The 21,853-nt window shown below is 33.8% G+C and overlaps 1 protein-coding gene across 1 annotated transcript in view; it reads right to left on the minus strand.

The window, feature by feature from the left end:
- Positions 1-2,599: 2,599 nt before the first annotated feature.
- C2cd6 (C2 calcium dependent domain containing 6) overlaps positions 2,600-21,853 on the minus strand; it is a 171,352-nt gene continuing 152,098 nt past the window's right edge. Inside the window, 5 exon segments of the mRNA XM_047543885.1 lie at positions 2,600-2,626; positions 2,629-2,889; positions 3,577-6,770; positions 6,807-7,008; positions 8,125-8,196. Of these exon segments, the coding sequence (XP_047399841.1) occupies positions 2,600-2,626; positions 2,629-2,889; positions 3,577-6,770; positions 6,807-7,008; positions 8,125-8,196 (3,756 nt within the window).

A 21,853-nucleotide genomic window follows, 5' to 3' on the forward strand; every position in this document is an offset into this window, starting at 1 on the left:
ATTGCTTAACACAATTTGTTATCTTAAAGGTCAGGAGGGTTGGCAGGGATATATTCTTTCTGGAGCCTCTAGAGGAGAATCTCACCTTTTCCAGCTTCTAGAGGCTTTCTGCTTCCCTTTGCCTCATGATGCAGCATAACTTCAATTTCTACTTCCATGACCACATCTCCTCTGATTAACTCTTCTGACAAGTAATCCAGGAGAATCTCCCCATCTCAGGACCCTTAGTATAGTTGGAAAGTCCCTTTCACCCTGTGAAGTAACACAGTGTCTAGAATTAGGATATGGAGAGGTTCGGGGTCCATTAGTTTGACTGTGGCATAAGGTCTAACCTTATCTTTGTGTCTGCTTTTTGAAGGACCCAAACTAGCACAGTTGTCTGAATTGAAATGCCTGTAAGCTTCTATAGAACTTTCTCCAAATAACACTTAACACAACTCTATTTTAATTACTTCTGTGTTTATGTCTCCGACTAGTCTGTGGACTCTTTAAGAATAATGTCCTTACATCCATTTATTTATATATGATCTATCAAACTGTATAAATGCATTCTACTGTCATGTACAACTAATTAGAACAAATTAAAAATAATAATAATAAAAGAATATTGTCTTATTCACTAGGATACTCATAGTATTTAGCAAAACTGTCTGACATATTACAGATGTTTAATAAATATTTAACAAATTCTTCCTTCAATTGGAATGAGATAAAAAACTTAAAAGATTTCCATCTAGTAATTTCTCCTTTACTTCAAGCCAGATCAGAGGTTTTCCTCTTAAGCACCATTGATCAGTTGCCTATTGGCTCTCAAATCCATTTCTCCACTCTTTCCAACTCTGCTTCTCTGGGAACTGTTTCCCATGCACCCTAATTCTCTGGTGTCCAGGGAGGCAACAGTGAAAGCCAAGAGAGGGTGAGAGAGGGCAGAAACATGGTATTTCTCACCTTCTGCCCCATTCGTTTCCTCTGGTGTTCCTGGCAGTGGCTGTATCTTATATTCCAGCTTCCAGACTCTGACAACTTCACTTCCTCCTGCTTCCCTTTCAGCTCAGAGGTGGGACCACTTCCAGTTCTTGCTAATCTCTGGGTTCCCTCACTATCCTTCTGGTTTCTTAGCCTTAGTCCCATTGCTAATAAAACCAATTCCCTATATTTCTTCTACCTGAAAGGTCTGGAGTTGTTTTCCCAGTTACATGCTAACTGATTCAAGTATAATCACTCCTTGTCTTACAGGGTTTTTGTCCTGACAAACCTATCATAAATTGAAAATACTCCAAGTGGAAAATACATTTAAGACATCTAACCTACAAAACTTCAAGACTTAGCAGCACTGCTCTCTGCAGGGTTCATTGCTTCACCTGATGACCATGTGGCTGACTAGAGTGACAGCTCACTGCTTCTGTTCAGCAGCATGTGAGGATGGTAGGTGTACCACTAACCCAGGAAAATATCAAAATCACAAATTCAAAGTATGGTTTCCATTGAATGCATATCAGTTTCACACTATCATAAAGTTAAAAAATCCTAGGTCAAACCATCTGTACAACTTTGAGGATTGCAGGAAATTCTTGATCCCCATAAAAAATATTATCACCCGGATGATAACATTGAATGAATGACCAGGAATTATATTTTCCACTGGGAAATTCTATTTAAACCATAAGGTCTTTATAAATTCTGATAGAAAGATTAAAACTGTTAAGAATTCTCTAAGTTGATGTTTTTGTTTTTCAAAAGTGGATCAAAGTTCAGCAAAGACTATGCTTTATAGAAATAGAACCAATTCTCAGACATCTCTGATTTAAATCCTTTGGTTTTTAGATTATATGTTATTATGCAGTTTCCTGATTTTGGTGCAATTAAAAAGACCCTTTCAGAGTTTTCAATTTAGAAAGTCACTCTAGTTAGGAGATGCCTCAGGAATTAGCATTAAAAGCTTTTATTATCCTTATTTTCAGTGTAAAAAGATGTATTACCAAGGCTGGGATGTAGCTCAGTGGTAGAGCACTTGCCTAGCATGCACAAGGCCCCAAGTTTGATCCCCGGACTGGGGGTGGAGGGAGCAATTATCAGATGTTAAAATTAGCAGAAGTTCTATGAACCCAGAGAATTGCAGACTGCTCAGAGTCTGGGGAAAATAACTAGATCTGATTTGTAAAGTTCATTCATAACAAAAAGATTGAACATAGATGACTGCAAAAAGAGAACCTGAAAACTGGGTGGACAGGGATAATTTAGAGTGTAACAAAGGTTGGGGGAAGCCAAAGAAATATGGAATGACATTTTTATATTTGTGAAAAAGGGGAAAGCTGGGAAACAAAAGTCTGCTAGTGGATATCAACTGGATAATACTTCTGGGTTTCTTCCCTAAGGTTCATAAACAAAAACACGTTTACATCAAATGTGTTTATTTTTCATTTTAATTGTAACAAAATGGTTCTAACAAGATGGAGTTTGGTTGCTAACTTCTATCACACACAAGGACAGATTTCCAAACCATTTTGTTAATGGAGAAGTGATAATTCTGACTGTTGGCCTCACATATCATTCTGAACTTTTTAACATTTGGATAATATCACAAATGAGCGAACATTTTTCAATATCCTCTTTTAATCTTTTTTTTGATCGCATTTTACGTATTTCATAGTCTGGGGTTGTATCATTTGTATTTGCTAAGCCTGATGAAACCATTCGAGGACTTGCGAATTTTCCCGTGTAGTATTCTCGTCGTTTGTTAGGCTCTGGAGCAGTATATGGCCTTGCAGCGTGTTTTGCCTGATTGCAGCTATCATCTGGGCTCTTTGCTACAAGTCTTGCTCTTGATTTTGTTCTATTAAGATGCTGCACTGAGGGCACATGTAGATCCTCAAATCTATCTGAACAATCCTAAATTTTAAAATAAAACATCAAATTGGTAAGTTAGGGTTTAAAAGTACATTTTAAATTTACAAGGACTAAAGTTTGTAACATCAACAAAGATAAAGAATGAAAGCACTCAATGCTTCTTGGGCCATCCCCAGATTCAGACTCTACACCCAATGATTCCCCTTAGATCCTCCCTTAGAAACCAGGCTTTTAAAAAAATCTAACTGTTCCAAAAGATCTTTTATTTCAAAAGTAGTTAGATCTCTCAGAAAAGAAAATCCCAATTATGTTTCCGCGGCATTCCGCCACTGCTAAATGTTGTGCAGGCTGTCATACAAAGGTCCCTGGCTAATTTTTGTCAGGACTAACATCCAGCAAGTTCCTAGAGGTTCTAGGCTATGCCAGATGGAGAGTCTACCCAGAGGAAAGGGCATCTTTTTCTAATTCCTTCCCCAGAGAGGCTGCCCTTTATCTAGTTCATAAAAAGGTATTAGATGTGTTATTAGTCCCCCCTGATTTTGTGATTAGACTTTCAATCAGGCAAGGTGATAATCTGAATTCCAGAAGAATTTTTAAGCTTGGAGGTCTGTATCTCTTGGGGCAATTAAATTTACACCCACACTTGCATTCAGGCATAAGTATCCTAAATGAAGTTATTGATAGAACTTTGACAAATAGAGAAGTAGAAGACAGGGAAAGCATTATTACATGTATAGTTCTCCGTGCAGTCCAGTGAAGCAAAGTCCTTGGCGCAGATTTCCTTAGATGACTTCTTGTGGTAGGCAGCATGGTTGGTAGGATCCTAACTACCTTGTTAAGTGACTTTTTTGGTTTGGTGGCATAATCTCTTTCTTTCCGAACCTTGGGTTTTATGTTTTCTCTCTTCAATACTTCTGGGAAGAAGGATGGTTTTGAGTTTTTCTTATTTTCTTTATACTTAAAGGATTGTGGTTTGGGGACCTTGGCATATTTTTCAATGCAAATTTCACTTGGGTTTATATAAAGATTTTGAAGTTCTCTTTCATATTGTGCATATGTTACTAAATGTTTTTTATTATTGTTATTGTTTCCTTTAAATCTCTCACAGTATAGGTCTAACTTTGATTGTTCTTCAATCTCTGAATTGAAATGAGCTAAAAAGTTATTCTGCCACAAAGGGGGAGTGAATCTATTTAAATATTCTTCCTCTTCCCTTGGTATTTTGCAATTAGGAATTCTTGGATATGACAGAAGTACTGTTTCCGTTTTTTCCTGAGCAGACAATTTGCAAACGTTAATGTTCTCCTTTTTATCAAAGGGCTTCACTTTCAATGTCCTTTCACAGCAAACTTTTGATGGAACCATTTTTGATTTGCCATCCCGACTGTATGGTTCTTGCATCTCTGTTTTATAAACAGAATTTTCTGCTCGAGGAAACTGCATGAAACCATGTTCTTTCTTGTGTTTCTTAAGCAATATATCTGTAGGTCTGTCTGATGACTTATTTAATGGAACAGCCTGGACGTTTTTGTTGGAAGGTGGTTCTTTTCTTAAACTTACTGCTTTAAAGCCTTCTCCGGGGCAATAATTTTTCTGTTCCCTAATTGTTGGTGGATTCTCTTTTAAATTGTTCAAGGAAAAATAGTCCTTTTCTTCCTTTCTGACCAATTCTAATCCTATACGTTTCTCCTCAGAAACTTTTGGTAAAGTGCTTTGACCAAGTTTTGAATATTTACTTTGCTTTTCTGAATGTTCTCCCAGAAAGTAATTTTCATCTCTGAAAGGCAAATCTGTTTTTATATATTTTAATGGTATCGAACTAGAATTATACAAGCTTATATGCTGGTTGATCCCCTCTAATTGCCTCTCTGTCACTAGTCCTAATTTTGAAAGCTTTTCTATAAAAAGTCTCTGGAGCTGTTTGCTCAAATCGGCTTTTAAATTTAATAATTCATTTTCTGATAAAGCTTTAAGGAAGTTTTGTAAAGATTTGCTTAAAGGATATTTCATGTTTATTTCAAGCTTTCCACCAAAACTCCCGCCTGAAATATCATGAGGAGATAATGAGGCACTTTGGGTTCTTACAGAAGCCATGTTTGAGTGGATAGTCATGGATTCTGTCTCATTAAATAAACTGCTCTCTGAAAGGTTTGAAAGGAAATAGTTTTGGAGAATTTCATTTAAAAAAGATCTTAGCTTTATTTCTAAATGTTTATCTATGAATTGATGATTAAATTTATTTACAAAAGACATGATTTCTTTAACAGTTTCTGAATATTTCCCTGGAAAAGCATTCTGTTCTTTCAGTTCTTTCTCATTCATAAGATACAGATTTTGGTAGATTTTTGGTAAATCCTCCTTGGTGATATGTCCTGATTCTGAGAGTCTTTCTACAAGATAATGCTGGATATGTTTACTCAACTCAGATTTTAAATTTTTAACTTCTGACTCTGAGAGTTCTTCTAGAAACACACGTAGCTTTGGACTCAAAACAGGTTTTCTGTCTAATCTGTCTGCTTTATTCGAATTCCCTTGAATTTCTTCAGAGTGTTCTGTGTCAATTGAAAAAGTATGTTGAATTAGACTTTCTAATTCCTTTTCTGGTTGTTGTCTTTTTTCAGGTTGACTATAGTTGAAAAAAGCATTAAATATGTTTTTTAAAAAGGATTTTAACATTGGTGTATCAGACTCATGAAGTTTATCCATTAATGAGCTACCAAAACTTTCTAAAATAAACATTAGGTCACTTTCTTCTCCATCAAGTCTCTGACTTGACGAATCTGTTACTGTATCTGGTGTTGAATGATATTTTGAATCTCTTAGGAACATGTTTTGGCTGTCTTCTATAAATTCAACTCTACGCCCAGAAGTGGATTCTTTGGGAACACTGGGTCTTGAAAGAAATTGTGTCTTTCTTTTGATTTCTGGATCATGTGTGGAATCCCTGGGGATTTCTTCAGAAGAGGCTTCCTCTGTATTCACCAAAGTGCTCATCTGGTGTTCTCTATCTAGTTCCATCACTTTTATTAGCCCAGATTCTAAAAGAGTATCTACAGGAAATGCTTGTATTATCTCACTTATCACAGATTTGGACTGTGGCAATTGTATTTCATCATCCTTATCTCCATAGTTAACTAGAATACTGGAAGATAACCGTGTCTCCCAAGATTTGCGTAACTGATCCTGCAGGTTCATCTCTGTCTCGCTCAGTTCTTTCATGCTTTTCTCCAACTGTGAGAAAATAGGTGCAGTGAATATTTGCTTTATAATATAGTCATGTATACTTCCGCTGAAACCTGACACGGGGCTAGATACCTCACTTGTTAAATGTTTCTTTTTGAAACTACTCTTTTTTTTCATCGGAAAATCTATTCGATCAGCCTCAGAGACAACTTTGTCTACATTTGGAGATTTTCCCGATTTACATTCTGAAAGTAAGTCTGAGGTGATGTTTTTAATTACTTGAGCTAAAAGACACTTTGAATCTGAAATGTTTTTTTCCGAAAGTCGGCTGTTTAAATCTTGAATTGTTTCCAATACTTTGTTTTCCAAACAATTTGCTGGTTTGTCCTGAATACACAGAGATGGAGAACTAGTTTTCTTCTTTGCTTCAGTGTTCTGACAAACTTCTGGTTTAGAAAATAACTTATCAGAAAGATCTTGCAGATTTTTACTTAAAATGGACTTGAGCACCATTGATTGTTTTAAATTTTCTATATGGGGGTTAAGACTTACTGACTTTGAGAGGTGAAGGGTACTTATGTTTCCAGTCTTTGATGGTTCTCTGAAGCATGGTAAATTTGGTAGTCTTTCCTTTAACTTATTATTAGAGTCTAAATTCTTCATTGTATTGATAGCAGGATCATGGGCTGACTTACTCTTAGGGTCCAAAGTTTTCATTGTATTGATAGTAGGATCACAATCTGACTTATTCTTTTTGGGGATGGTACTAGAATCACGGGCCCGGGATACACAGCTATATCCTACAAGTTTTGAACGTGTTGGGTGAGGAGGATCTTGGTCTTCATGCTCTATAACCTCTGAACTTAAAGTATTTTTACACTGGTAAATATCTTGGTCTTTCCTTTTCCTGACTGACATCTTGTTGTTTATGTTCCTTAGAAAAGGATCAAAACCACTCTTCTTGTCTTTCTGAAATTGCAACATAAATAAGGTAAGAAATTCTGTAGCATTTACTCTGAATTTATAATAAATTTTTTAGTCAATTTTCTTTGAATAGTATGTCAATTTATCTATTCATTCTCCTACCTTTCACAAACTTTAATTATTTTAAAACTTGAAGCTTATTTTTATAAACTTTAAAGCAAAAACATCAAATTTCTAATTCTGACACTACCTTGTATCTAAATGCTTTTGCACCTGGAATAGACATCCATAAATAGCTTCTCCTGATGGCTGAATTTCTGGTGTTAGCTGTGTTTGCTTAAATAATAACAAACAGTGGTTAACATCAGGATCGAAGTCTCAGTCGTGTGTTTATCAGCAGTGTAGGAAATTTTTTAAAATGCAAGCAAATAATAGATATCCCATGAAAAGTGTCATAAATATTGTTTAAAGACAGGATTGGGGACAAATATCATCTTTCTTAGGCAGGAGAGTTTCAACAATGATGAAACCCAATCCTCAACATGTCACAGTGGAATCTTGCTGTTTGATGTATAATGTGTATGATTTAGAAATGGTTAAAAGAGAAAAGTACAAAAAACTTGAATTAAAGTGAAATTTCAGTGTAATATCAATAAGCAATGTGAAGTTTTGGGTTCAGGCTTTTCTATCATTGAAAGTCTTCAAAATGAAGTCTCTCATTCAAATTCTTTTTTCATACAACTTCTACATTATTCAATCAAAAATGAAAAATCTGAAATAATCAGCCTAGTATTTATTTTATTTCAACGTAGTAGTTCAAGGTTAATTTTAATGGCTATAATTATTATAAGTGGTTTTCAAATGCTTGTGGGTACAGAATAAGAATCCCCTAAGGCTTCTTGAAAAATGCAGGTTCCCAGCTTCCATTTCCAAACTGAGATTCATTAGGTCAGATGAGACCTGTGATTAAATATTTTTATTTTCTAGAATAAATTTATTTTAAGTACTTTTTAAAGATAGATGTTTCTAATGAGTAGCATGGTTTTGGAATCATTAAATCACATATATGTGTGTGTATGAATGTACTGTATGAATTAAGTATTAAGTATTAGAGAGACCCAGTAATTAACTATACTCGATATTGGGATAGGATAACTCAGGACTTACCTGATATTTTGGTTTCAACTCTATATATTCTGATCTGAAATATGATGGAAAGTGTTCTTTTGATGAAAAAGCCACCTTATAAAAGAAGAAGTTTTAATTTAGACTACTTATAATACAAGGATATTTGTCAAGGTCATTTTATTCTTCCAATAGTCATCGAAGATATAAAATAATTTTTAAATCTAAATAAGTATTTTACATATAAGTGCTGTGTTTCTAACTTTTTCAAATAAATGTCTGTTTATGTACTACTAGTTTCCTTAGTATTATAATTTTCACCCTACTGAATTTGTAAAATCAAAACAATGCATAGACACTTTAAGCAGAAAGAAAAGTTGGAATGAAATGGAATTGTCAGAACAAATGTAATCTGATTTTAAAGGGTTATGAAATTATTTTAAAAATAAAAATAAATAACACAGGTCTGGAGATATAGCTTAGTGGTAGAGTGCTTGCCTAGCATGCTCAAGCTCTGGGTTCAACTCCAAGGATCGCGAAAGAAAGAAAGGAAGAAAGAAAGATATTATATTGACATAGCATTTTCTGATGATTCTCAACTTGGCATTATTACATGAATACTATAAAGTTCCTAAAGAAATAATTGGTGCTAAAGCAAGGTATATAAGAACAATTTTAGAATCAGAACCATTGAATTTTTAGAGATAAAGTCACTTTAATCTAGTCTGAATCTTTATTTTTCTACACAAGAATCTAAAGCTGAAGTTCTTTTCCCCAAGACACCCAGTTGAGTAGTAGCCTAGATTCTGAGTCCTAAGTCATAACCAGGTACTTCTTCCACCACACAATTAAGACAGCATGAGGAAGTCTGAGTGGCTTTAGAAGCATCCTAATATACCTCTCCAACCCACAATGCACAACATAGAATGTGACTAAGTGACGAGGAGAAAATCAAATATGGAGAGAGGTTTACACAGGGAACAACTAGTCATGGAAACCCATCCTGCTCTCCCGCTCCCACACCAATCTTGCTGCTTTCAGGAACAAATGGGAAAGAAACACTTGGCTGGAAATTCTACTAAAGGGTTGGGGTGAGAGAGATTGAGATTGGAGACTGAACTTGACACCAGGAAATGTGGGGTCTGCAGGTGACATAAGGGACTAAGTATTGGCTCCCCCACCACTAAAGTGTAATCCAGAGGAGATCCCTGGGGTGCAGTCTTCCAGTGTGAACCAGCAATTGCTATACCCTAGAGGTACACTGATTTAAAATCTCCAGACTGATTGGCATTCAGCAAGGACCCTGCAGCCCACCTAAGCCTAAACCCCACTCCCAGGAATTCTGCCTGTGTGATTACCTCTCTCACTCCAGCATTCTGGAGGGTGAAGCATCCAGACAACCCCACCTAACTCTGCTGAGAAGAGATGCTGAGAATCTTTGGAACTCCAATGCAAACAAATTTTTTTTTTAACTTTCCATTGTTTTTTTTTTTTCTTTTCTGTTTAATTGTAACTTTAATGGTTCATGAACATTTAGACATATTCATTTTTTTATCATTTCCAGCATTTTTGAAGTCAGTTATTATTCATGGATCAGTTTTTTGAAGACTAGGATGATTAGTATATTTTGGGTTTTTGTATTCTATTATTTTTATTTTTAAAAAATTTTTACTTTATATATATTTTTTTCTTTCATGTTTCCCTTGATTCTCTTTCTCTTTTCTCCCACTAACAGCTAATCTCTATTATTCTCTTTCACTCTTTCTTTAATTTTTTACTTCTATCTTCTCTCCTCCCACATAATCATCACATCCTATATCACTTCTATTCTCTCCCTGTTCACCATTTGAAATTGTGAACCCTTTTGCACACTTACTATTTTTATTGTAGGTAATAACTAATCATATCATTTCTGTTTATTGTGACAATTAACATTGTGCACATCATAGCAGGAACTATTTGGTTTAATACTGTTTATTGTTTGCATTGGTTGTTGTTACTTTTCTTCCCCTAAGTGGTGAGGTACTAGAAACCTTCAGGGCCACTATAAGTCCACAGGGTAGAAACTCTACTGCCCCAGATTCATTCTGTTAGAGGAGAAGGCACACAAACAATATGAAAAACCAAGGTAAAAAATCACCCCAAGCAAACCAAGATAAATAACAGAATCCATTGACCACAGTGAAAGATATATCAGAGAAGGAGTTCAGAACATAGTTAAACTGATCTGTGAGGTAAAGAGTGATATAAGGAGTGAAATCAGAGAGAAAAATATAGGAAATGAAAGATCACTTAAATCAATAAGAAAGAGAGAGATTCTAAAAAAAAAAAAAATCAAGCAGAAATTCTTGAAATGAAGGACTCAATAAAGCAAATTAAAAATTCAATTGAAAGTATCACCAACAGACTAGAGCACTTGGAAGACAGAGTTTCAGGCAATGGAGACAAAACATATAATCTTGAAAACAAAGTTGACCATGGAGAAAAGATGTAAGAGACCATGAACAGAACTTCCAAGAAATATGGGATAACCTGAAAAAAGCAAATTTAACATTTATCAGGATACATGAAGGCTAGGAGACACAAACCAAAGGAATGTACAATCTTTCCAATTAACTAGTATCAGAAAATTTCCCAAATCTAAAGAATGAAATGGAAAATCAAATATAGGAGACTTACAGAACACCACATATACAAAATTACAACAGACCCACACCAAGGCACATTATTATGAAAATACCTAACATACAAAATAAGGATACAATTGAAAAATGACAGGTAACATTTAGAAGGAAACCAATCCAGATCTCAAATATAGTAGGTCTTGGATGCCAGCCAAGAACACCATACCAAGCAAAATTGGCAACTTCAAAATTGACAATGAAATTAAAAACCTTCCATGATAAACAAAAGTTAAAAGCATTCACCACTAGAAAGCCTGCATTATAGAACATATTCAGTAAGATATTTTATGAAGAAGAAATGAAAAATGAAAGTAAAAACCATCAAAGGGAGGAACCACACTAAAGGAATAGTCAAAGGAGAAACTAATTCAAACTAAAAACCAGAAATAATCAAAATGGCAGGGAATAAAAAAATCATATCTCAATAATAATATTGAATATAAATGGCTTAAACTCATCAATCAAAAGACACAAACTGGCAGATTGGATTAAAAAAAAACGAGACACAAACTGGCAGATTGGATTAAAATATGCTCTCTCCAAAAAACTCAACTCATAGGCAAAGACATCCACAGACTGAACGTAACAAGATGGGAAAAAACATAATTCACATGGATCTTGTAAACAAGCAGGGCTTTCTATCATATCAGGTAAAGTGGACTTCAAGCCAAAGTTAATTAGAAGGAACAAAGAAAGACATTTTATACTACCTAAGGGAATTATACAGCAACAAGACATAACAATCATAAATATTTATGCCCCAAACAATGGAGCATCTACATACATCTAAATTTCAAGACTCAAATAGACTACAATACAACAAAATAATACTGGGTGACTTTAACACATCTCTCTCACCACTGGATAGATACTCCAAACAAAAACTAAATAAGGACACTATAGACTAAGAAATACAATTAACAATTTAGACTTAACAGACATATAGAATATTTCATCCATTAATGACTGAATACACTTTCCTCTCAGCAGCACATGGATCCTTCTCTAAAATAGACCATATCTTAGACCACAAAGCAACTCTTAGCACATACAAAAAGATAGAGCTAATACCTTGCATTCTATCAGATCATAATGGAATGAAATTAGAAATCAACAATAAAAATAAAAAATAGAAGCTACTCTAACACCTGGAGACTAAATCATACACTATTGGATAACCAATGGATAGCAGAAAAAAAATCAGGGATGAAATTAAAAAATACTTAAAAGTAAATTAGAGTAATGACACAGCATGTCAAAATCTCTGGGATACTATGAAGACAGTGCTAAAAGGAAAGTTCACTGCATTGAGCTCTTTTATTAAAGCAAAAGAAAGTCAACAAATAAATAACCTAACATTATACCTCAAAGCCCTAGAAAGAGAAGAACAAATTAACACAAAAAGTAGAAGACAGGAAATAATTAAAATCAGAGCTGAAATCAATGAAATTGAAACAAAAGAAACAATCCAAAAAATCAACAAAACAAAAAATTGGTTCTTTGAAAAAAATAAACAAAATTGATAAAGTCTTAGCTAAGCTAACAAAGAAAGAAAAATTACTAAAATTCACAAAGGAAAAAAAAAGAAAAATCACAACAGACACTACTGAAATAAAGGTGATAATCAGAAACTATTTTGAAAATTTATATGCTAATAAAATAGAAAATCTTGAAAACACTGACAAATTTCTAGAGACATATAAACTACCCAAATTGTGTCAGATGGACATAGAAAATTTAAACAGATCAGTTTCAAGTAATGAAATTGAAGATGCCATCAAAAGCCTACCAAGAGAGAAAAGTCCAGGACTAGATGAATTCTCAGCCTAGTTCTATCAGCCCTTCAAAGAAGAACTAACATTAATCCTTCTCAAATTATTCTATGAAATAGAAAAGGAGGGAACCCTTCCAAACTCATTCTATGAAGCTAATATCACCCGGGTACCAAACCAAAGATACATCAAGGGAAGAAAATTTCAGACCAATATCCCTGATGAACATAGATGCAAAAATTCTTAATAAAACCCTGACAAATCACATACAAAAAATATTAAAAAGAAAGTGCCTCATGATCAAGTGGGGTTCATCCCAGGGATGCAAGTTTGGTTCAACTTACAGAAATCAACATCACATAATTCATCACATCTATAGACTTAATGACTAGAATCACATGATTATCTCAATAGATGCAGAAAAAACATTTGACAAAATACAGCATCGATTCATGTTCAAAACACTAGAAAAACTAGGGATAGCAGGAACATACCTTGACATGTAAAAGCTATATATGCTAAACCCAAGACCAACATCATTCTAAGTGGAGAAAAATTGAAAGCATTCTCTCTAAAATCTGGAAATAGACAAGGGATGCCCTCTTTCATCACTTGTATGTATTCAACAGAGTCCTGGAAACTCTAGCCAGATCAACAACAAAAGAAAGAAATTAAAGGGATATGAATAGGAAAGAAGAAATCAAACTATCCCTATTTGCTGATGACATGATTCTATATTTATAAGATCAAAAAAACTCCACTATAAAACTTCTAGGATTCTTAAATGAATTCAACAAAGTAGCAGGATATAAAGTTAACACCCATAAATCAATTGCATTCCTACATATCAGTGATGAATCAACTGAAAGAGAAATTAGAAAAACTATCCCATTCACAATAGCCTCAAAAATAAAGTAAAATATTTGGGAATCAATCTAACAAAAGAGGTGAAAGACTTCTATAATGAAAACTACAGAACTCTAAAGAAAGAAATTGAAGAAAACCTTAGAAGATGGAAAGATCTCCCATTTTCTTGGATAGGAAGAATTAATATTGTCAAAATGGCCATACTATCCAAAGTGCTATACAGATTAGTGCAATCAATTCCTATTAAGGTTCCAATGACATTCTTCATGGAAACAGAAAAAGCAGTCATGAAATTCATTTGGAAAAATAAGAGACCCAGAATAGCCAAAGTAATCCTCAGTGAGAAAAGTGAAGCAGGAGGCGTCACAATACCAGAACTTAAATTATATTACAGAGCTATAGTAACAAAAATAGCATAGTATTGGCACTAAAATGGGTAAGAAGACCAATGGAACAGAATAGAAAACACAGAGACAAACACACATAAATACAGTTATTTCATTACTAGACAAAGGCACCAAAAACATGCATTGGAGAAAAAATAGCCTCTTCAACAAATGGTGCTGGGAAAACTGGAAATCCATATGTAACAAAATGAAATTAAACCCCTATTCTCTCACCCTGCACAAAAATCAACTCAAAGTGGATCAAGGACATAGGAATTAGTCCAGAGACCCTGTGCCTAATAGAAGGAAAAAGTAGGCCCAAATCTCCACCATGTCGACTTTGGAACTGACTTCCTTAACAAGACTCCTAAAGCACAAAAAGAAAAAGTAGGCCCAGATCTACATCATGTTGGCTTAGGAATCAACTTCCTCAACAAGATTACTAATGTACAAGAAGTAAAATCAAGACTCAATAATGGAATAGATTCAAACTAAAAAGATTTTTTCTCATCAAAGGAACAATTAGTAATGTGAAAAGACAGCCTACAGAATGGGAGAAAATCTTTACCATATGTACCTCAGATAAAGCATTAATCTCCAGGATATATAAGAAATTCAAAAAACTTAGAACAGAAAAACCCCCATATAACTCAATCAATATATGGGCAAAGGAACTGAACAGACACTTCACAGAAGAAAAAATATGATCAGTCAACAAATACTTGAAAAAATATTCAACATCACTAGCAAATCATAACTACACTGAGATTCCATCTCATTCCAGTCAGAATGGCAATTATCAAGAATACAAGTAATAATAAATGTTGGTTAGGATGTGGGGAAAAAGGTAAACTCATACATTGCTGGTGGGACTGGAAATTGATGCAACCACTCTGGAAAGCAGTACTGAGATTCCTCAGAAAACTTGGAATGGAACCACCATTTGATCCAGTTATCTCATTCTTTGGCATATACCCAAAGGACTTAAAATCAACATACTGTAATGATGCAGCCACATCAATGTTGGTTGGGGGAAAGGGAGGAGTGGAGGTTCACCGGATTGGACAGCAGGGAGTGGGAGGAAGAGAGGGGAGGGAATAGGGGATGGGAATGGGAAAGAGTAGAATGAATGGGACGTAACTTTCCTATGTTCTTATTTGAATTCATGACCAGTGTGACACCACATCATGTCAACCACAAGAGTGGGAAGTTATACTCCATGTATGTATGATATGTCAAAATATATTCCACGGCCATGTATAATTAAAAATAACATGTAAAAAAAAATTTTAAAAGAGCCAAACTACCAAAACTGACTCAAGAAAAAACAGACCATATGAACAACTTACAATAAAAAGACTGAATTTATAAACAAAAAAACAAAAAATTAGCTCCTCTGTATCTTAGATGCTCTATTATAAATCCTTACTCAGAATCTCCTGACCCCATAGTGTGTGGGTTTATTGTCTTCTTATAGCTTTTATGACCAGTTCCCACTGCTTTCCCCACCTGCATTCCAAGGTAGGCAAGATGGAGACAAGCAAGCCAGGGATCCCCCCCAAGTTAGAGTAGACAGACACCATGATCCCAAACAAGGTCTGCTATGTTTCCTCCAGTCCCATGAGGGGAACTGGGAACTAGGGTTCCACAGCTCATGATCAAGCAGCCTGCTTGATACTTGGGAGAAGGGGACTAAAATAGCTACAAAACTTTCCTAATGTTTAGAAGTTGAAATAGTAGATATGGTAGTTGTCTACCAACATTAAATGAATTTAAAGCTATAATTAAAGTTGTATAGTAGTGTATTATAACAAAATTATATTAATGGGACATAATACAGACTACTGAAATATCCCAAGTAAACAAGGAAATCAGCATGCAGTAATTAACATATCAAATTAGCCTATGATAAAGGTAAATTTCAACACAGTGGGAAAAGATGGTCTATAACAGGGGGAAAGAAAGATAATGGAATGAGACAAACATCATACCCTATGTACATGTATGATTACACAAATGGTGCGACTCTACATCGTGTACAACCAGAGAAACGAAAAGTCATGCCCCCCATTTGTGTACCATGAATCAAAAAAAAATAAATAAAATGTAAAAAACAAACAAAAAGCTCCAAAATATAATCTATTATTTTCTATTCTCTTCTTCTACTTTGATTTTCTTAGAGGCACTTATTGTTGCTTGATATTATATCATACACTTTAAAAAAAAAAAGATGATCTATGTAGTTAAGATTCTCATTTGCAAATTATGAAAACTAGCATACATTTAAAAAGAAATGTACGTGGGCTGACAAATGGATTTATTATCTTTCTTCAAAGAATAAAAGTCTTTTAAGTAAACTAGGAGAACAAAAAAATAATAAAATGCATTAGAAAAGTGCCAGTGGCAGAAAATTGCTAATTTGCTTATGTGTATGAAACTGCACTTATAATCAAAAAATAAAATTAAAATAGTAAATGCAGTGAACCACTGAAAGTAACATTAGTTGATCTAAAATAATAAAAATGAAGATGTCAAAGTTCAAACTTTAAGCAATTACAGACAATATGTATTTCCTACAATTGAGAGATTTTTAAAATTGTGATAAAAATAAAATAACATTAAATTTACCATCTTAACCATTTTTTAGTGTACAGTTGTGTTAAGTATTTTCACTTTACTGTGTAGCAGATATCTGGAATTTTTCATCTTGCAAAATGGAAACTCTGCAATTAATAAATATTACTTCCTTCAGACCTTGCCAAACTCCTTTATACTTTTGATTTCTATGGTTTTGGATTCTTTAGATACTTCATATAAGGGGACTCATGCAGTATTTGTCCTTCTGTGACTGGCTTATTTCACTTAGTACAATGTTCTGAAAATTTAAACATGCTATAGCATGTGACAGAACTGCTTTCTTTTTAAGGCTGCATAATATTCCACTCTGTGTTTATACCGGATAAAGGACATTTGGATTCTTCTACATCTTGGGTATTGTGAACAATGATATAGTGAACATGGGTGCACAAATATTTCTTCAAGATCCTACTTTGAACTCTTTTGAATATATACCTAAAAGTGAGATTATATGTAATAATATTTTGAATTTTTTGAGAACCCTCCATGCTGTTTTTCATAGCAATTGCATCAACTGCATCATTTTATGTTCTTATCAATGTGCAAAATTTCTCCATATCCCGACACTTGTTTTTTATCTTTCTTTTGATAGTGACTAATCTAATGGGTGTAAGATGATAACCCACTGTGGTCTGATTTGCCTTTCTCATATGATTAATGACATTGAGCATCTTTTCATATGCTTATAGGCAACTGTATATTTTCTTTAGAGAACTGTCCATTTTAAAACTGGGTTTTGATTTTTTTGTTGCTGAGTTGTAGAAATTCCTTATATAATATGGATATTAACTCATCATTAGATACTTGATTTACAAATGTTCTCTCCCATTGCACAGGTTACCTTTCACTCCAGGGACTGTTTCCATTGATGCAAGAAGTTTTTAAGTTTGGTGTAGTCGCAATTGTCTACTTTTACAAATGATTTCAGGTGCTCTGAAATACAGACCTCTGAAGTCGAGACTCCCAGATAAAGATGTTAACAATTTTCTCATGAAAAGAGGTGAGATATTTACATCAAAACATGTTCTATTTGTCATTTAAATGGAAACTCCAAATAGTGTGTATTATTTCATGCAGTGAATTCTGTCATTTAAAAAAATATTTATAAGTGTGCCATTTAGTTTTGAAACATTTGACATGTGGGGTTCTATATATCTTAAGGTGATTGAATTCTAATGTAATAAATCATGCAGGAAACACAGTCTGCAGGACTTCAAATTTTAAAAGAAAGTAATGGAAATGCTTTTTATATTGATTGTATCGGTTACAAGCATGTCAAAACTGATCAAACTGCATTCTTGAAATATGTGCATTTTATTGTACTTCAATTTTCTCTCAATAAAGCTATGGAAAAATAAATTAAAACATTTGCTTTTCATTATTTTCACACTTAGAAGTTTTACTAATTGTCATACTTAATTTTATTTTTTAAAGGTTTCTTAGTGAAGTTTTATATGAATTTACTCATTTGTCATTTTTTCACTTAATCAATTAGTTTCAAGCTCTCAAATGTGTGAAGCAAATACTGTATATTAGGCAGCGCCCTAAATATTGGGTGACAGTTGCTCTCTTCTCTCTTCCTTGCCCCAATAATGGAATAACACCTAAGTATAATCATCCTTAACATGTCCATTTGACTTTAAATGTACCAATGCATTTTATGTTTGCTTTGTAAGTAATATACTTCATTAAAAAAAAGAAATATATTGGTTCATTGAGTCCCAGGGACTCAACGTGATCAGGACACTCTCTCTCCGTGTCTTTATTCATCTCTCTGTGTTTGCTTTCACAGGCATTCTTTCTTCACTTGGTAAGAAAACCACCACCACCAGCTACTGCTATAAAAAAATAAAGACTTCTGCTTTTAACATTCTTGTACAAATTTCCTGGTCATCCTGGCATGGGTATAAGCAGAGTGCTATGAGTGTTAGATCGCCAACCTGATGAGAGATTGGAGGTGGGGTGGAAATGACTCCCTCAGGAAGGGATGCTAGCAGACAAAAATGTGACTACTGAAAAGTTAATAAATGGCATTAAGACAATTGTCTATCCATTTCAGCAAAGATATTGGTAGATTCTTACATTGTACAGAAAAAATAAATTATAGGTGGATTGAATAGTTAAACATAAAAAGCATGTAACAGAAGAACTAGTAGGAGAATACTGATATAATCTTGGGGAGAGGAAAGACCTTTAAACAAGTTCTAAACTAACAACCACAAAGAAGTTACCAGATTTGACCCTGTAAATGTTTGATCCCAAAAGAACTTAAAAACATAAATAACAACAACACAGATGACAAAATCTTATAATTAAGAATACATAAAGCATTCTTACAAATAAACAACATACAACCCAATTTGTAAATATGGCAGGTTATAAAGTCAACAGAAAAACGAATGGATAATATGCACATGAAAAGTATTTACTCTCATTAACAATCAGAAAAATGCAATTGTAAATATCATGGAATATAATTTTTTAGCTTTAAAGTAATAAAAACTAAACTGTGAATGTGGGATAATGGGTATTTTCCTATATTTTGAGCACAAATGCAAATTAGTACATCTGGTTTCAAGGCTAATCTTGCAGTATCTATCAAAATTAAACATGCTCATTCTCCTTGATCCAACAATTCTACTTCTCATATTTATCCTACAATATATACTTGTACATGTGAATAAAGATAATACTTACCATTTAGTAAGTGCCTATTATGTTCCAAGCCCTTTAAAATTCTCTGAAAGAGGTGAGAGTGTACTCATTTTGCAGATGAGAAAACCGAAACTCAGATGTAAATTGCCCAAAGTTATGTGACCATGGAAATGGAAGAATCTGGATTTGAATCTAGGTATTTGGCCTGTAAAATCCTAGCTCTTTTTACTGTATTGTTTCTCTTACCACCACCAAACACTACCTTTCTTTGGTGAGTAAAATTAAATTCCTCATCTCTCCCCACCTTTCTTGCATCCTGACCTTTGGGGAACTGATTTTGAGGCCAGACAAGGTCCCTGTTTAAACAGAAGCTAATTTAGCATATCTCGAAAATCTTAATTTATGGAGGGGCTCTAAAAATGTGAAGGAACTATTGAAAAACTGTCACCTGCATCAGCTATGAGTTGAAAGAGATGTTATCAATCCTTTCCAATTCAGATTAGTACTCCAGAAGTCTGTCTTGCAATTCTGTGTTCCTTTAACATACTGTCTACTTTGGTTCATAGAAAACTCTTCTTTTAACTTCAAACAACTCCAAGGTTTATTTTCCCATAGAATTCTGAAGATTTTGCAACTTGTTTGTGAAGCAATTAACTTGGACTTTTAGAAATTTGTTCTAGAACTCTGACATGTCTTCAGTTTATAAGTCTGTTGCCCTAGGTGACGGATTCTTTCAATCTTCTAATTCTGTTGATTGCAAATGTTCTGTTTTATGGGTTGCCAACTGAATTGCCTTGTTTAACTTCATGTAGTTGTATATGCTGTGTATAGGTTTGACTATCACCCTTAAGAACAATTTTAAGGTAAGTTTTCTTTCTTTGAAAAATCAAATTTTCTTTTTTAAAATTAAACTCTTATAGGACCTAATTGTAGATTCTCATGCAGTTTTAAGAAATAACAGAGAGTCTGTATACTCTTTATCTAGATTCTCTCAACAATAACATCTTGCAAAACTGTAGTACAATTTAACAACCAGTATACTGATAATGTACAGTGAAGTTGAAGAACATTTCCACAGGGTCCCTAACATCTTTTTATGGTCACATCCATTTCCTTTTTGCTTCCATACCTTATATAATGCCTAAAACCACTAATCTGCTCTCCATTTTTTATCATTTCTCATTTTAAGAATGTTATTGAAGTCGAATCATACAGTGTAAAATATTTGGGCATTTTCTTTTTTTTTTTTCATTCACCATAATTCTCCAAAAATTCTTGAAGATTGTTGCTTGTATTATTACTTTGTTCCCTTTTATGGTCAAGTATTATTTCCTGATATGAATGTGCTTCAGTTTTTTGATTCATCAACTGAAGGACATGTGAGTTGTTTCTAGTTTGGGGCTATTATGAACATTTGCGTACAGGCATTTTTTTGTGAACATGTAAAACTTAATTTTTCTAGGATACTTGCCCAAGAGTGCAGTGGCTGGATCATTTGGCAGTTGCATGTATAATGTTTTTAAGAAACTGCCAAACTGCTTTCAGGAGTGGCTACAAAATTTAAATACCCACAAAAAAATCTCTCCACATTTCACTAGTATTTGGTTTCATCCTGTTTTTAATTTTGGATATGAGACTTAGGCCATTATTAATAATAATTCCTCTTCTTCTCCTTCTCCTTCTCCTTCTCCTTCTTCTTCTCTCTTCTTCTTCTTTCGGTACGCGAATATCCAGTTGCTTCAGCACAGTTGTTGAAAAGTTTCTCTTCCTTCCAGTGAATTGTTTTTTCCAGAATTGTCAAAATAAGTTGAACATGTTTTGTGGGCCTATTTGGGGGATGGCTATTCTGTTCCATTTATCTGCATATCTACCTCTCCTCCAATGCCATTCTTTCTTGACTTTTGGTTACTTAATTTCAAGTAAAGTGATTTCTCCTACTATATCCTTTTTAAAGACTGTTTTAGCTATGTTAGGGTCTAGGCCTTTGTATACACTTTCTGGGATGATCTTGTTTGTTTACTTCTAAAAAGCTGCAAATAAATTAGAATTGGTATTAAATCTGCAGATAAACTGGTGCAAATTGATATATTTACTATGTGGATGATTTATTTCAGATTTGGTATATGTTTTGTTAGATTTATAGGTAATTTTCTTTGAAATTATTATATTATTTATAATAATCTTTCCCATTCCTTTACTATGCCATTGTATTTGAAGTTAGTTTCTTCTAGACAGTATATTGTTGGATCAAACATCAGCCCTTAGATTTAAGGCAATTATAGGCATGTTGGAATTTAAGTCTGCCATTTTGTTATTTTCTATTTATTTCTGCTATTCCTCATTTCCCTTTCTCTTCCTTCCTGTGAGTTTTTCCTCTAACTTCATTGTGCATGATACCAGATGGTTTATAATCTTTGCTTCAACCATCACATATTATTTAATACTCCTTAGAAGTAGGATAATCTATTATAATTGTTAATTATAATGTTCTTTTCTTTCTGAAATGCTGCCTCTTCTCTGTTTTCATTTTCTTTTTTGATTTAGAGAACTTCTTGTAGCCCTTCTTTAATAGTATGTTTGCTATCAACAAATTGTCTTAGATTTACTTTGAACACACCTTTATTATTCCTTCATTCATGAACAATATTTTTACTAGGTGTAGAGGTAACAGGTTACAGATTCTTTTTTCAACATTAAAAAATATTATGCCATATCTTTCTAGTCTCCATTATTTTAAATAAGAAAATCACTGTCATTAAAGTTGATATTCCTT

This window comes from Sciurus carolinensis, chromosome 3, assembly GCF_902686445.1.
Source record: "Sciurus carolinensis chromosome 3, mSciCar1.2, whole genome shotgun sequence".
NCBI lineage: Eukaryota > Metazoa > Chordata > Mammalia > Rodentia > Sciuridae > Sciurus > Sciurus carolinensis.